At 40.2% G+C, this 15,501-nt stretch overlaps 1 protein-coding gene across 1 annotated transcript in view; it reads right to left on the bottom strand.

The window, feature by feature from the left end:
• Window positions 1-15,501, bottom strand: part of camkmt (calmodulin-lysine N-methyltransferase) — a 98,415-nt gene that overhangs the window by 13,673 nt on the left and 69,241 nt on the right. The window contains exons 4-8 of the mRNA XM_058386169.1: window positions 11,825-11,885; window positions 9,825-9,879; window positions 8,213-8,276; window positions 3,697-3,763; window positions 1,713-1,787 (exon numbers count right to left, since the gene is read on the bottom strand). Coding sequence (XP_058242152.1) covers window positions 1,713-1,787; window positions 3,697-3,763; window positions 8,213-8,276; window positions 9,825-9,879; window positions 11,825-11,885 — 322 coding nt within the window. The remainder of the gene's footprint in view (window positions 1-1,712; window positions 1,788-3,696; window positions 3,764-8,212; window positions 8,277-9,824; window positions 9,880-11,824; window positions 11,886-15,501) is intronic.

Raw genomic sequence — 15,501 nt, 5'->3', positions numbered from 1 at the left:
CTATCAGAACAGACTGACAAACCGTGTAATTTAATGCTTTTTCAGTGAACACGCACAAACAGAAATGTATGTCAAACAGTACAGTTCAGTGTGTGCTGTTAAAAGTGGCTGTAATGGTATGACAAATAAGTAATACACATTGTGCGAGAAGGCAGGCAGGCTTAATGAGCAAGAGACATAAAGTATGCTGTAAACCCATGTGTCTAAACTCCATCTCTGGCTCTTCCTCCTTCTTTCTCCCCCCTGGTGCGAGGGTCTCGGCGTTAGATGCTGCGTTCCTGGGCATCTGCCTGAAAGACTGTAATTAATGGAAGCAGAAGTACGGCTGTTGACCTTTTCGCAGGTGATCGCCGCTGCTGTGATGTTCATTAATCTCCAAGAGATCACTCTACTGATGACGGCAATTACGGGCGAGCGGCTGGCTGGAGCGACGGGGGGACGGCCACAGCGGCGTGAGTCATCTTCAATGCTGCTCGCGCTCTCATGCGTGCCCACATACACACACACATACCAAATCTTCTTACTGCACACAAATCACCACACACTGGCCCTCTACTGTTCATGTCACCCATGTATTAGCTGGCATTTTGTGGCATTAGAATAATAGCAGGATTTGCTGGGGGTTTCGAGATTATCAGCAGTATCATTATGCCGCCTGCAACACGTTCATCACTCATACGGATTCTTACGTTACATAAAGCACACTTTGTACAAGTCTTAGTGCACGTAATGAGCAATTTATTGATGCAAAAATAAGTCTAAAGGCTAATGCGTTTTTTGTGCATAATTCTTTACACTCACTCTCTAAGCTTGGCTTTTCCTTGTACACATACATTTCCGTAGCTTATTCTAAGTTATGCAGAGACTTGATCTTAACTCATTTTACAGAACAAAACCAAATTATTTTAAAGTTCTACATTTTCAATTCCAGCCTATAATATTATTGCAGCTGTAATAATATTAACTGCCAAATCACAGGTCATTAAATCTTAAACCGTTACAGCATTTGCAATCTAATCTAACCAGCTAATATTTCTTGTGAGCATTGTAACATCGGTTGTGTTGCATAATTAACAAGAATTGCTTTTTTTTTTTTTTTTAAACAAAGATTAAAAACAAATCAGGACTGAGATCTATGTTAAGAAGCAGGCTAATTGAAATGTTTGTGTTATTCTCTCCCGCTCTCGGTCTCTCTCCCGGCTCCTCACACCGGCATAATTATTTGCAATTTGCCTAAGACATCCATTTGCTGGGACGTCGAGCATGAAAAAAAGAAGGCAATTTGGGGAAAAATGAAAATGCCTGGCGGGGTTAGCCAAGGGGAAGTAACACGGTGCCAGCCTCGGGCTGAAGGCTGCCATCTGATAAGCGTTGTGCGAGTGTGGATATTAACGCACCATCACCAGGCCAACGAGCCGTGAGCTGTTATTGAGGGTGTGGACATATTGTGTCTGAAAAAGCTGCTACAGGGTGAGATATGATAGTTTTGTAGTTTCATAGTGATGTGAGCAGGAAAAAACTTGGAGAGCTGCACTACCTGTAGACAATTTATGCATGGGATTAGACTTGTGCATGTGCAGAAAAAATGTCTGTAGATGTAGATCGATGTAGCTGGACGGGATGTTAGAGTGCTTCATGTGATTATGTCGAATGCAGAGATCAGATGTGCATTGAGTGTATTTGCTGAAACAGATGACCTGGGAATGACTTACCAATCAGCACACATGACTACATCAAAGCGGCCCTCCATCGCCGACACGTCCCCTTCACTGTCCCATCTCACCACCCTGAGGAAAAACAACCTAGATTATAAGTTTTGTGACAAGCAACAAAAAAGGAATGAGAGATAATACTATCTATAGCTGACTTTTGCGACTAATGAATGACTGATGAAGCATTACAGACAAGAAGAAATGTCTTCGAAATCATACCCAGGCTGTAGAGTCATTGTGACTTTACTAATACTGCCTGCTTTAATCAAATCTCTGGGGCTCACTGTACTTCTATCCTTTTAACTCTTACTCTTACAAAATGAATTGTCCGGATCCGAATCCAGATCGAGGCAGTTAACACGCCTGCCATTCTATTCTCTCTGCTCATGACTCTCCTTTTTTTCTCTACCTATCTCCACCTTCCGTGCTACGGGCGAGTTTTTTTTTTTTTTTTTTTCCAGGCAAGAGAATCTGATTATTAATTAGCTATTATTAACACTCAGTAAACAAAAATTATGTCTTGTGGAAATACAATCTCCTCTCTCAGCAGGGGGCCACACCACTTATTCACAGAGTTGAGAAAGAGAATCCCCCCTCCCTCATCCAATCATGCACGACCTTCACCCCTCTTAAAGCGCGTGCTCTGACAGGAAGCCTAATCTCTAAAGAAAACAATCAAAGTAATGCAGGCTAATTATACATTTACTCCTGCACTTCATCAGCCTAGGGTAAATATGGAGGGAGGAGGGAGGAGTGTAGAGAGAAGAGCGCTTAGATCACTGAATACCAAAATGATTTTAGGTGATAATACATTAGGATTGCGGCACACAGTCTGTAAACCTTGTTGTGAGAAAGCAGGAAGATGAGACTCAGGAGGAGACAAGCTGCTTGAGATTCAAACTCATAATCAAGACTGTATGCTATCAGTACGGCTTGGTTCGGAGGGCAACTTCAAGGCAAGTGGCGTTATTCAGCAGTATTTAGGGTGATTATATTAATCAATACAGGTACCCAACAGTCATGGGTTCAAAATGAGGTCCACATAGCCAAGTGCTCTGCAATTTTATTATTATTACTATTATTGTTAATGATTTTATGCAACAGGGATCATATCATCATTATATTACTTAGTTGCTAGGGATAGTATTTAATCATTATAATATCAGTCAGACTAATATGTTTTTAGTTTATTCATTTTCTGACGTAAAGTTCAAGTCAGTAACATACTGATACTGTCAATTTAACAATTTAACTTTTAACAGTAAAAATAAATAAAACTAGGAAGAAAGCATTTATCATCATCAAGGACTCTTACATATCAGCAAGGAAAGTTATATAAAGTCTTAATAATAAAACACAAAAGAAAGCAAAGGTTTGGTTTATAATCACACAAAATTGTCTGAATATTTGTGTGATATAAAATAACAATGGTGTGTCATCTCTAAGAAATACGCACCACAGTACACTTTGACATTTAAAACATTGTGCTATTGGATATATTTTTCAATAATTAAGGCAATAAACTCATGGGCAATCATGTAAATATTTTACAGTGTAATCTTTGTTTATTCTTAATTCTTTCCTTTTTAACGTCTTAGTTACATCTTACATCTTATCTTATCAGCTATGGGTTCAATGGCTGAAGAGTTTGTAAATAAATCACTCTAATGACTCCAAAAACATGATAATGCATTTTATTTTTTGCTTAATGAGCCCCCTAACTGTCCGATGAGTCATGATTTCAAAGGCCTCTGTGATACTGATTTATTTCTAAGTAACAGGAGACCTTCACATTATACAGTACATACTGACATATGGCTCTAACTTCTGATCTACTTCCATTAATTGCATCAGCACAGTGCACTAGTCAACTGACCCTTACAAAAAGTGAATGCAGATTATATTGGCAAGGATAAACAACATTTTTTGTAGCAGTCAATAAATCTAATAGACAGTGAATTTGTGTCAGTGACTGAGATCCCACCTGCTGGACACATCGGTGCAGGTGAACAGTCCGGCTCGTCTGTTCCTCTCGATAACCACACGCACATCTGGAATAGGGGTTAAGGCAGACACAGGCTTCCACACACAACACACACACTCACTCCAATAAACTCATAGTCATATGTCCCATTAGGTGTATTCATCTTTCATTATGGCTGGTTATTTGACCATGAAAACCATTTGTCCATTTTTGTAGCGTATACATAGTCTTTCCATCATGCATGTTGTTAGTTCATTCATGCCCTACATATCATCCTTCCCCCTTGTCTTCTATTTCACGTCTGCTCACTCTCAACCTTACAAGTGAGAGTGAAAGCAAAGCTTCCCTAGAGACAATGAATAAGAAGGCTTTTAACGTGTAGTCGCTGCCCCAATGAGCCTCCGCCCAGAGTGCTAGATGGCAGGATTGATGGCAACCCATCTATTAATAGAATAGACCACAGTTTTAAGCTAATTCAATTAGGAGTTCTGCCTCTTCACTTCCCGCTAGCTCTCACTTCGTGCCAAACAGCCGTAGCAAATCCAATCTATAGCCGGGAGCACGGTTTGGAGGCTGTGTCACCGGCGGAGGATAGCTGGGCGAGAGAGGCTGTGGAAGTGTGTCACACGGGTGCGATCAGCCGTTCAGGAGATAGAGTAGAGCTTACAGTATAATCTCATCAGGAGAAGCCCACTGGGGAAGAGGTCAGAAATGCTGTGTCTCACATTGGTATCCACACATGTAGACACACACACTTAAAACCCCTCTTGGTTCTTCTTGGTGATGTGTACCAAAATACACTTTTCCTATTTAATCCAAATATTACATACTTGCTTTTTCACTATGGACCACTGACTGTCTGAAACTTTAATCTAGACAGAAATGAACAAAATCCTTATAATAACCTTAACTGCTTTTAACATATCGAAATGATCTATTAAAATGGCCAGCATAATTATCTCATTAATATGTAATCTATGAGTGTGATTTCTGATTCTGGTTTACTGCAAAGTCATAATCTGTAGCTAAATCTTTATGTGCTTTATTTGCTTATTATAACTTTAAAATCACTGACAGGTGAAGTGAATAACATTTATTCATAATTATTCATGATTATCTTGTAACAATGGCACCTGTCAAAAGGTGGGATATATTAGGCAGCAAGTGAACAGTCAGTTCTTTAAGTTGATGTGTTTGAAGCAGGAGAAATGGGTAAGAGTAAGGATCTGAGCCCACAAATTGTGATGGCTAGACAACTGGGTCAGAGCATCTCCAAAACTGCAGGTCTTGTGCTGTTTTGGAGATTTAAACTGTAGTTAAATTATTAAATAAACTTGACAAGCATCCACAACTTCATAAAACTTAAAACTGCTCATTTGAGTAAAAAAAAAACTCACAATGACCCTGATGCACACATCTGGTCTGAAGCATTTAATTCAATCTTAACAATGCATTCGCTTTTGGTTATATTCCTAGTAGATACATAAAGACAAAGAGAGAACACATGCCGTGGAAAAGAGTAAAGAGAGAACATTTGCTTCCTGTCTTTTGTTCTCCAGTGTGAATGTCAATCACTTCATGATACATTTCAGTGATTTCAGTAATTCAAGGTTAGGTTAGTTACAGCACAATGTCCAGAGTGGGAGAGCCAAGCTATAGCAAGAAGACAGCAGAGGACATCAGTGAAGGGTAAAGTCTTTCACACACTCATAGCATACTTTTTTCTCAGTGTTCTTATGGCTTTTTCTGTCTGTCTCTTCATACAGCAAAGTACACAATGTTACAGACTTTGAACCAATTATGTCTGCTCTCGAGTTTTCCACCATAGTGTTAGACAAATCTACTCTGTAGCTAAACCTACTGAGCATTTTATAGATATGCAGTTAGTGACTCATATGCAGCTCATATGTAGCTTATTAGCCCCCTCTACCTCATGCATTAATCAAAAATAACCACTACTGACCAGATAATGTTTGGGTGGAGGATCCAATCTCAGTATGACACCTATGTACTGGTTTGTTATTGTACAGTTTGTGGTTTTGGGGCAAATAAATCAAGAGCAGTTGCTTTGCTGGGAATTTTATTCCCTGTGTAGCTAAAAGGCCACATTATTAGACTGACCATGCTCTTACATCTAGTAGGAAACCACCAAGGGTCACGAGTTGGAGAACCACGACCAAACCAAGCCATTGAAAAATACTCTAACTTATTTACTTACTGTATTTACTGTCTAAACAGGGTCAGGATACTGTACCTGATCCTCTGTTGTTTCTTATCCAATCACATCCATTTATGTCAATTATTTACCTAAAAGCCACTCATGGAATCAGAGACTAGTCACACAGCTCCAGACATCCAGTCAGAAAATGGAGATTTCTGTAAATGTTTCATTTTCTATTCCCTTTCAGGTAAATAAAGAGAATATAGTAGTGAAGTAGTAGTGAAGTGATGACATGGCTTGTTTAAACAATGATGGAAACAGAATGGACAAAGAAGTATTCTCTGCTTTAAGTTCAAAACAGGGGTTTCATCCAGTCAGAGACCATGGGCACTAGTCAAAAGTGGTAAGGTGAATTACCTGTGCAAGCAAAATCACGGTGATCCAATTGTTAATGGACATGAACATGTAATGCAACTGGATGATCACAGATTTTGTTGAATACCCCTGCTTTCCACTTTTGGCTGGAGATTTTGAGTTGATGTTTTTTTCTCATCACAGAAGTGACACTGATGTGTTTAAAAATCTCGGTAAAGTGGATGTGCCTTACGCATGCCAGTGTTACAAAAAGCACTGTGACAATAGATGGGCTACATTCACTAACTCTGTGACTACAACATAAAAGGAATTGCCAATAGGTATAGCAAACTAGCGGATTTAATTAACATTTCACTTAACGTAGGATTCTGACGATCGATCTCATTTCAAAATACCTGAAATTCACTCAGTTTGATTCGGTACTGGGTGAATAATCGCATCACCAGCCTATTATGAGCTAAAAGTACTGCTATCTGAACCGTTTGGCTCCTCTCAATTTTTGCCTTCTGGAAAAAAAAAAGAGCCATAGAACGTACACAGGAGAATGTTATTTTTATGCTCCAGGGACAAGCGGCATTGTTCCGGCTCCTATCATATCATCAGATCTATCAGTGCTCTATTATGGCAGAAACATCTCCTGCACAAAGCGCTGCCAATTAATGCTCTATCAACCCACCGGCAGCCTTTTCACTCTCTATAAGAGGAAATGGCTTAGGCATGGGCTCTGACTGTTGCAAGCATGTCTTTTCTGATTATCCATCTCAGCAACCTTCCCCTCCATTTGGACTCCTTTCTTTTAAACAAATCTCTCCTCTCAATGGAGAATTGTGTGCGATTTCGTGTCACTGCTATTGTTTGCCAAGCGCAGAGATTCAATAAAGACCCACTGTCATCACAGCACTGGCTTTTGTACTAACGAACACTGTAATTTTGACGTATTTGCCGTCATCTTGGTTGCTGCTGCTTTTTTTGTGGACCATGCTCTGGTGGGAGGACGAATGCTGGAAGAGGAGGATGAGAAGTAGGAAGAAACAGAACCAGCCCAAATAGGATTGGGCTTTTAGTTCCAGTTCATTTTTTAACTTAAGAGACAAGTAGAATTGTCAAAGTGATGAATGTAAAAGCAAAATAATCATCATTTCAGTGGGCTGTGACACTATTGTTAGGAGGAAACAATGAAAAAATGAGTGGATCAAAAAGTCGTATTTTTGTCTGATCAGTTGTTTGGCTAAACAATAATGTAAAAAAAATAATTTCTTATAAATTAAATGTAAACAATTACAGCTGGTGGGAAATAAATTAGCACAGTGTTGCTTTAGACAGATTAACAGCACCAACAGAAAAATTCATTTATTTTTCTTTGTTTGTGTGAATGATATTGGGCTTAAAAAACATTCAGTCCTGCTAGTCCAAGACTGCCAATTAAATGTAGTTCTCATCTTGAACTGGGAGCAAAACTACACCTCTGTTATAAGACTAAATAATAATGGGGGGGAATAAAGTTCCAGTTTTCTGGTAGCAAAAAAAGCTCTTGTATTTTGAGCAGTGGAAAAAGGCCCAGAGTGAGAGAAAAAAAAAATCAGCATGCACATTATACAACATTAAAGTTCAATAAAGAGAGCAGGTGAGCATGTAGTGTGCATGGATATATACATGATTGACCACATGCTTGAGGTGTATACATGAGGAAAGGAAAGCATGTGATATCAACGTAATCTTAGACAATGTTCATTTTTGCATCCTGAAAGATAAAATAACAGCTATGGTGAAGTATGTAAAAGAAGTAAAGGTAGTAGAAACTATGCAGCGAGCTACCCAACACTAAACAATACGCACAAACTCTTTCTGTCTGAGCTCAATGCTTTTGCATTTTCGAAAATAAAAACAGGCGCATGATAACAGAAAATTGAAACATCCTCACAATCACGCATGCACCCACTCACTCAAATACACAGAGATTGCTCAGTATGAGGAGGATACTCTCGATGGCCTTCTCATTCCCATCAGATAGCAGCACTTCCTTCACATCAGCACAAACGGCAATCTGTGGGGGGAAAAAAAAATAGAGAGATGAAAACCAAGGAATTGAAACACAACAAAATACAAAACAAAACACCCCCCTTATACATACAGATACACACCCCTTGGAATTCTAAAAATCCCCCTCGCTGCACAGACTACACACTTTCTGTGTCTCTCGCTCTCTCTCCTTCCCCCCCTTCTCTCTCCCTCCATCTCTGCTCATCCCTCCTCTTCTGTCTCTTGGCCCGTTTTTTCATTTTACGTCTGCATTATTTTAATCATTCAATCAAATCAGTCAATACTTTTATCATTCCCCGTGGCTGGGAGCCCTCTATCTTGCTATCACTCTGTTGGGTAATTGCATTGTGACAGGAGATGATGGCGAGCACCGAGCCTTTCATTTGCAGCGTGGTGTTTATCAGGCGGGGCCATCGCGCTCCACTGTCACTCCGCACTCGGCTCGCCAGGCCTGCCTGATGCCCTTCATATAACTTTGCACTGCGCTGCCTCTGCTTTTGTTCTCGCAGTCTTCCCCCTTTCTTTGTTACCGTGTATTTTTTATCCATAACCTATTTTCATTCTAGTGGACGTCTTTATCTAAAAGGGTGTGTGTCGCTGTAGGTTTGAAGAGGAATTGTGTCCGGGGTGGGATCAGGTGGACGTGTATGTGTGGAAAGATGCATTTTTTTTATATTGCAGAATGTCTTTGGATATCAAAGCAAATCTAGATTCTTTATGTGTATTAAAGTGAGTTTTTGTGAGACAGAGAGAGAGAGAGAGAGAGAGAGAGAGATCCTTCAAATGTCAGTAAAAGGTCACATAATGGGCTGCGCAACAAGCAGTCACAAGCTCAAAGAGATCTACTACTAGCAAGCATTTTGAGTGTGGCCTTCACTTTAATTGTGAACTAGACATGAGAGATAGAGCAGAAAATACTACATCCAGGTCTTTCCTGGAAATTTTGCTTTCTCTGTCTCTCACACTAAGAAGTATGTGAAGTCAATGGAGTCTGCACCAGCAGCTGGCCACATAGGCACCACAGCCTAAGGGTTCTGAACTGGAGACGAACATGGCGTGTGGAGTGCAGAGCAGAGGAAGAAGGGATGAGAAGGAAGTGTAGGACTTAGTGCAGTAAAATCTGTTCAGCAATCGTACAACACAGGGGTATTGAGTGGACAAGATAAACAGAGGAGGGTCTTATGAAAGCAAGATCGATCAGCTCTACAGCATGTTCCTCTGGAGAAGCATCCATAGGCCACCACTAACCCCCCAGGGCCCCATGCATGTATGTCTGAATGTGTGTGTGTGTGTGTGTGTGTGTGTGTGTATGGTGTGTGCGTGTGTATGTGTGTGTGCTTATGCATATGCATGTGCATGTGCATGCTTGTGTGTAAGAATGCTCATGTGGAGTCAGTCCATCGCTCTGCGGTTGCTGAGGCGGAAATGCCAGTGTATTTGAACTCATTTCATGATGCTTACAATGTGCCTGTGTTTGGGTATCCATGCTGAAATCGCCCCTTTGCCTGTGATTGGGTTGTGTGTGTGTGTGTATCACACATCTTTCACTTACCATGAGCCCAGCAAGACATGTCATCCCTCCACCTAATTCACACACAGAGGAGCCCCTGTATAAGAGAGACAGCAGCAGAGAGGAGAAGATGAAGAGAGAGAGACAGAGAGAAAGAGAGAAAGAAAGAGAGAGACAGAGAGGACTGTGAATATTGAGCATTTACAATAAGTTTAATTAATGGTGCAATAACTCTCTGTAGGGGTGGCATTGACTGGAATGCAATTCTACTGGGCTCATTGATTTCAACTCTCTCTCACTCTCTCTCTCTTTTCTTCTCTCTCTCACTTGCTCATGAAGAAGCCGGTCTTAATTATTTAATGTTGCATATGATCAGATTCAAACGTAAATGAAGCATATGCACTTTTCAGCCATAACTTCGGTATTTATCCGTTTCCATTTTTTGCTCTTTTGCTGTGATCTGGTTAGACAGCACGTAAATCATCTATCATTTTAACAAAATATGCCTCGCAGTTAAATGATCACACTTATTACCAATATTTGTCAATGCTGTCAGTAATAATTAGAATAATAATGACATTACAGACATGTTCAGTGTGCTTGAGGAGATGAGGCTACCTCAGGGAGCAGTGCTTTAAGCTTAGTGACAGCTTGCTATTTCTTATTTGTGAGGGTTTTATATGCATTTCTTGAAACATAAGATGTTTTTATATCTTGGAGTAAACCGTTGAAATGTACATAAGGTAAATCAAGATGTATCATATGTATAATATATGCTGATTTTGTTACATGCAATTTAGACGGAGAAGAGATTGCCTGTCTTTACTGACTCGTAAAGTCAACCCTGTTTCAAAACTCGTCACTTTTAGCAAATTGTAAATGTTAATTTTGCAGTTAGATCAGATTGTACAACTCTGATGAGTAAGGACTAATCTCTGAACATTATTTCCTAAGCCATCACTATTATCAACATCAATTACGATGCATTTTATATCCACACACACACACACACACACACACACACACACACACACACACACGTGCGACTGTAGAGTGACAGTCAGACTGTGCCGTGCGTCTCTCTTGTCTCCCGTGTGTAATATATAAACTTGCGGAGAGGGAGACTCTGAAAAGAGGATAAAAGGCTGATTGTTGCAAGCAGTGCAATTAAAAATTTAATGTGCACAAAGCTGCTTGTATGAGCTGCACCAGGGACAAAGAGCCAGTGACAGGTAGCTATTTGGCTGTACAGTGGGCTAGTGGAGAGACAGAGGCATATACTGCAGCAATTGAGTGGAGAAATGGAAGCATGCCGTAACTTGGCTTGTTTTTTTTTGTTTTAAATTTCTCCATTTCTATCTCTTATGCTCTCCTTTGTAATGGGCTCAGACTTTTTATGGGGCTGGAGGACAGCCTGAGGACAGCTCCAGCAGGTAGCGCTAAAATGGTTGACGGGCCACACACAAACATACACACACACAGAGTGAGAGAGAGAGAGAGAGAGAGAGAGAGAGAGATGAGAGAGTGATGGTGAAGAAAAAAATGAAGTCAAAGAACTGTAAATGTATCAAATGAGATTTTACAAGAGCTCAGACACACACACACACACAGAGCAAGAGAGAGAGAGAGTGAGGGGCAGGAAAAAAACTTGAAAAAGTCATGAAGTAAAAGAGCAGCAAAAGTATCAATTGAGTTTTTACATGGTGTTACAGGCTTCTGCCTTAATAGCTCTATTGCTCTTTCTCTCTCACACACACACACACACACACACACACAGAGCAGTCCAAGGGCTCAGCACCCTGCGCTGTATGCCCAGTTGACCTTCAGCTTGTGGCTGGGTGATCGATAAGCCTCTCTTCCCCTCCTCTGCCTCTTGAATGTACAAACAGGAAATCAAAGGCTCGTATACCGCCTTGAGTGCAAATCAAAAAGTGCCCCTCGCATCTCTGTCAAATGGCCTGAGCAAGAGGGGAGGGGGCGGTGGGTGTTGGGGGGGTGGAGGGAGGAGGGAGTAGAGTGAGTGGAAAGAGGAAGAGACTCACGTAAACATATGACGATTCTTCAGACAGTAGTAGGCCATCACCTCTTCAGAGGGCCAAACACCTGAGAGAGAGAAAAGAGAAGAAGAGAAAAAGATACAGATAAGAGACTGAGTGGCAAAGGACAAGGATGATCTGCTCTGATACAACCAGACCACAAGCAGCTCAACACAAATGGAACGCAAACTCATTTCAGTAAATGTGCAAAAGGCGTGTATTTCCAGAAAGTCCTTCACATCCAGAGTGACAATCCCATGCTGCACTGATGCGTCTGCTGAACAGTAATGATTTTACATTTCAATGCTGTTTGATTTTTTATAATTATACTGAGAGACCTATAAGATGATATACAGCACACATGATTCCTGATGTGTATATCTTAATAACTTGTATCATGGTACATGGAAATGTAGAACAAAATATTGGCTATGAAAAACACCCCGGTGTATGTTTACTCTACCTGCTATACTTTATACACAAAGCTTACACCTACTGGACATTTCACCATCTGATCAGTGGTGGTCTGATTGGTGGACGGTTCCTTATAATGGGTGAGGTAGAGGTGGCGTGGAAAACTGCAGAGCAACGGATGAACCAGAGCTAGAATCTGTCTAATAGACCTAACATGATGACTTCTGCAAACTTTTTGAAGAGGACTGTGATGAAAAAAAGTGCAAATTATTCCATACTTTCATTTTGTTTAGTCACAAGGTGGCTTATCAGACTTGACTGGAGGACAAAGCATAACAGTGCCTGAAAGACCAGAAGTGCTCGATTGCTCCACTGTTAAACATCTCTGTTCTACAGAAACTGCACACCTGCAATCCAGCTACACAGCACCCTGTCTGTCTAGCTGTCTTTTTCTTTCTCTGCCCTTCTTAAACACACACACATACACACACACACACACATTCTGGCTACTTAGAGCTGTGCAAGCTGCACACAGGCAGAATGGGGGGTCCAGCGGGCGATAATCAGAAGGAGCAGGTTGGTGGTCTTATCACCCATTGTCAGCCTCTGCTTCTTCTGCTAGCTCTGACAACAGCCATAACACTGCTATTGTCTCTCTCTCTCTCTCTCTCTCTCTCTCACACACACACACACACACACACACACAATTTCTGGCAGTAGAAGAGATAAATGCTCATTTCAATAAGCTATGGCACCAGTCAGCTGCTGTGTGTTTTGGGACATTCTCAAGTTTATCCACTTCTCTATAGACATATCAGAGTCAGAGAGTTTAACACACACACACACACAATACCCACACTATATTGTGTACTATGTTTTCAGCATGCATCTATACACAAACCTAAAACTTGTGTGTTTGTGTTGATAACACCTATGTGAGTGTAAGACAGAAACAGAGGCTCCATGTGGGGATATTTGTGTGTGTGTGTGTGTGTGTATAAGAGAGAGAGTGCGTTAGAGGGAGAGAGTCGATATAATAAGCAGCTTATGACCTGCCTTTCACAGAGGCCTGTTAACGCCTGTCTCTCTCAACCTCTCTGCAGCATCAACCTGAGATTAACTCACCCAAGCACGATTTAATAATGCCTATTGATAAAACGTCAACATATGCCTCTGCCATTAAACAGGCAGCCTCTGCTTGCTATTCTCCACATATTCCTCCTGCCTGATCAGCTATATGACATATTGAGAGGCCGCTGCAAGGTTTATCAGGTTAAAAAAAAAAGTATTAACAAGGAGAAGAAAAACACATTTGTGACACTTAGAGGTCACAAAACTTATAGTCTTAGCAACTAAGAGGTATAAAAGAGAAAGTATTTCATTGTTAATATTTGGTGCTGTTTTGTTTGGAAATGGCAATGGCTTCAGCGCTGTGGGTCTTCAAAACCGTAGAGAGAATACACAAGAGGCACCTTCTTTTTTAGATGCCAAATTAGAAAATTACAATTTTTTTTTTTACAGTAAATGCAAGAATTGTAACCAAAGATAGGTATACATTATTCTGAATAAATAGATAATGTTTCCTAAATAGATACAAATTTAGATATAAATAAGTTGTGCACTATTTGCTTTTTTTACTTTCTTTTTTTTTCCACAGGGCATTGTAATTGATGTTGGGATAAGAGGAGTCAGGGATTGGGATCCACTGGGGGTTTTTAACTTTCATGAAGGTGTTTAAGTGTAATCAGATGAATATATCTTATATATTACAGTATTATATACAACAGAAGGTCTATATTTGGGGAATTTATACCAGCTTACTTAGAAAATACCACAGGCAGGTACAAATACAATAATATCTGAGCAGTTAGCACATTAGCTCTGCTTTTCCCCCCCCAATGTTTTCCACTATTTCCGCCTCCCATTTTGTGGTTCATTCTAACAACAAACACATTTACGGTTATTTAAAGCACTAAGCAGATGACACCGAGTTACAGCAATAGTAGTCATTTCATTTCAAGTTGCTGCTGTGCACATAGTCAGTATTGTTAAGTCATTACTGTAACGTTAAATGTTTTTTAAATGTTGCTACATTAAATGCTTTTTCTTGTAATATTTATGCTCTTACTGCCCTACCCTACAATCAATTCAATTTTTATCTGTATAGCCCTTTTAACAACAGATATTGACACAAAGCAGCTTTATAAAATTTTAAATAAACATCATAATGTTTAAAAAAACTCCCAGAGATGATATGAGGAAGAAACCTTGAGAAGACCTAGACTCAAAAGGGATCTCATCTTCATCTGGATGACACCAGACAATGCGATTATGAAAATAAGTCCTTTCTATAACTGTGCACTATATAGTCAAGTGCAATTGTGTAACTAGGAGCTTTTGAACAACTTATAAGTATGAACATCAGCATCATTTCTGAATGTCTCCACACCAATGTGTACTCAACCACTCCTATTATTGCTATCCCTGCCATTTTCTGTACCGCTCATCATACTCAGGGCTGCGAGAAGACTGTACCAGTGTATATGTGGAGACTCGGGGCACAAAGCAGTGGACACCCTGGACAGGGAACCAACTCATGGCATGGCACAATCACACACACACACACACAGGTCAGGAATGACCAGACGTCCGAGTCAAAAATCCTACCACTAAGCCACTGCCCCTCTTCATTACGTACAGTTTATTATTTAATATTGTATATTATTTATCTTATGCCACCACTGTGTGTGTCATGCACAAATAATGTCCAGGAAAAAAATTATTTTATTTTTTATTATATCTCACTGTGTACTAAGTGATAAATGTCAATACTGACTAAATATTCAAGTCCAATGCAAGGCTAAAAATGTGTCAGCTTGTTTGTGTGTGTGTGTGTGTTGCTGGGGCAAGGGGTTGGGACGCACTTGAGGAAATGAGGAGCTCATGAGGTGATCGCAGCTTAACTCTCCTTCTTATGGATAATGCAATCACTTCTCACCTTCAATTACCAGATGAGAAATAGAGCTGTCTCACCCTCCTTCCTCTATCTCTCTATTCCACTCTACACCTCTTTTATCCCATTTTATCCATCAGTGCATCCTTCTATCTCTTGGAAGAGCTATCTACTCCACTGTGTACCAATTCTGAGGGAAAAAAACACAACAGACACACATTAAAGTTACACATATGAGCTTGTAACTAAAGCTGGTCAGTAAAACCACAGACAAAATGGAAGATGTGCTTTATCCTTTAACCTTTAATCTCATCGC

The sequence above is a fragment of the Hemibagrus wyckioides genome, linkage group LG03 (genome assembly GCF_019097595.1).
Source record: "Hemibagrus wyckioides isolate EC202008001 linkage group LG03, SWU_Hwy_1.0, whole genome shotgun sequence".
Taxonomy (NCBI): Eukaryota; Metazoa; Chordata; class Actinopteri; order Siluriformes; family Bagridae; genus Hemibagrus; species Hemibagrus wyckioides.
Note: the sequence above shows the minus strand (reverse complement) of the source record. Positions and strands in the feature narration are given on the sequence as shown.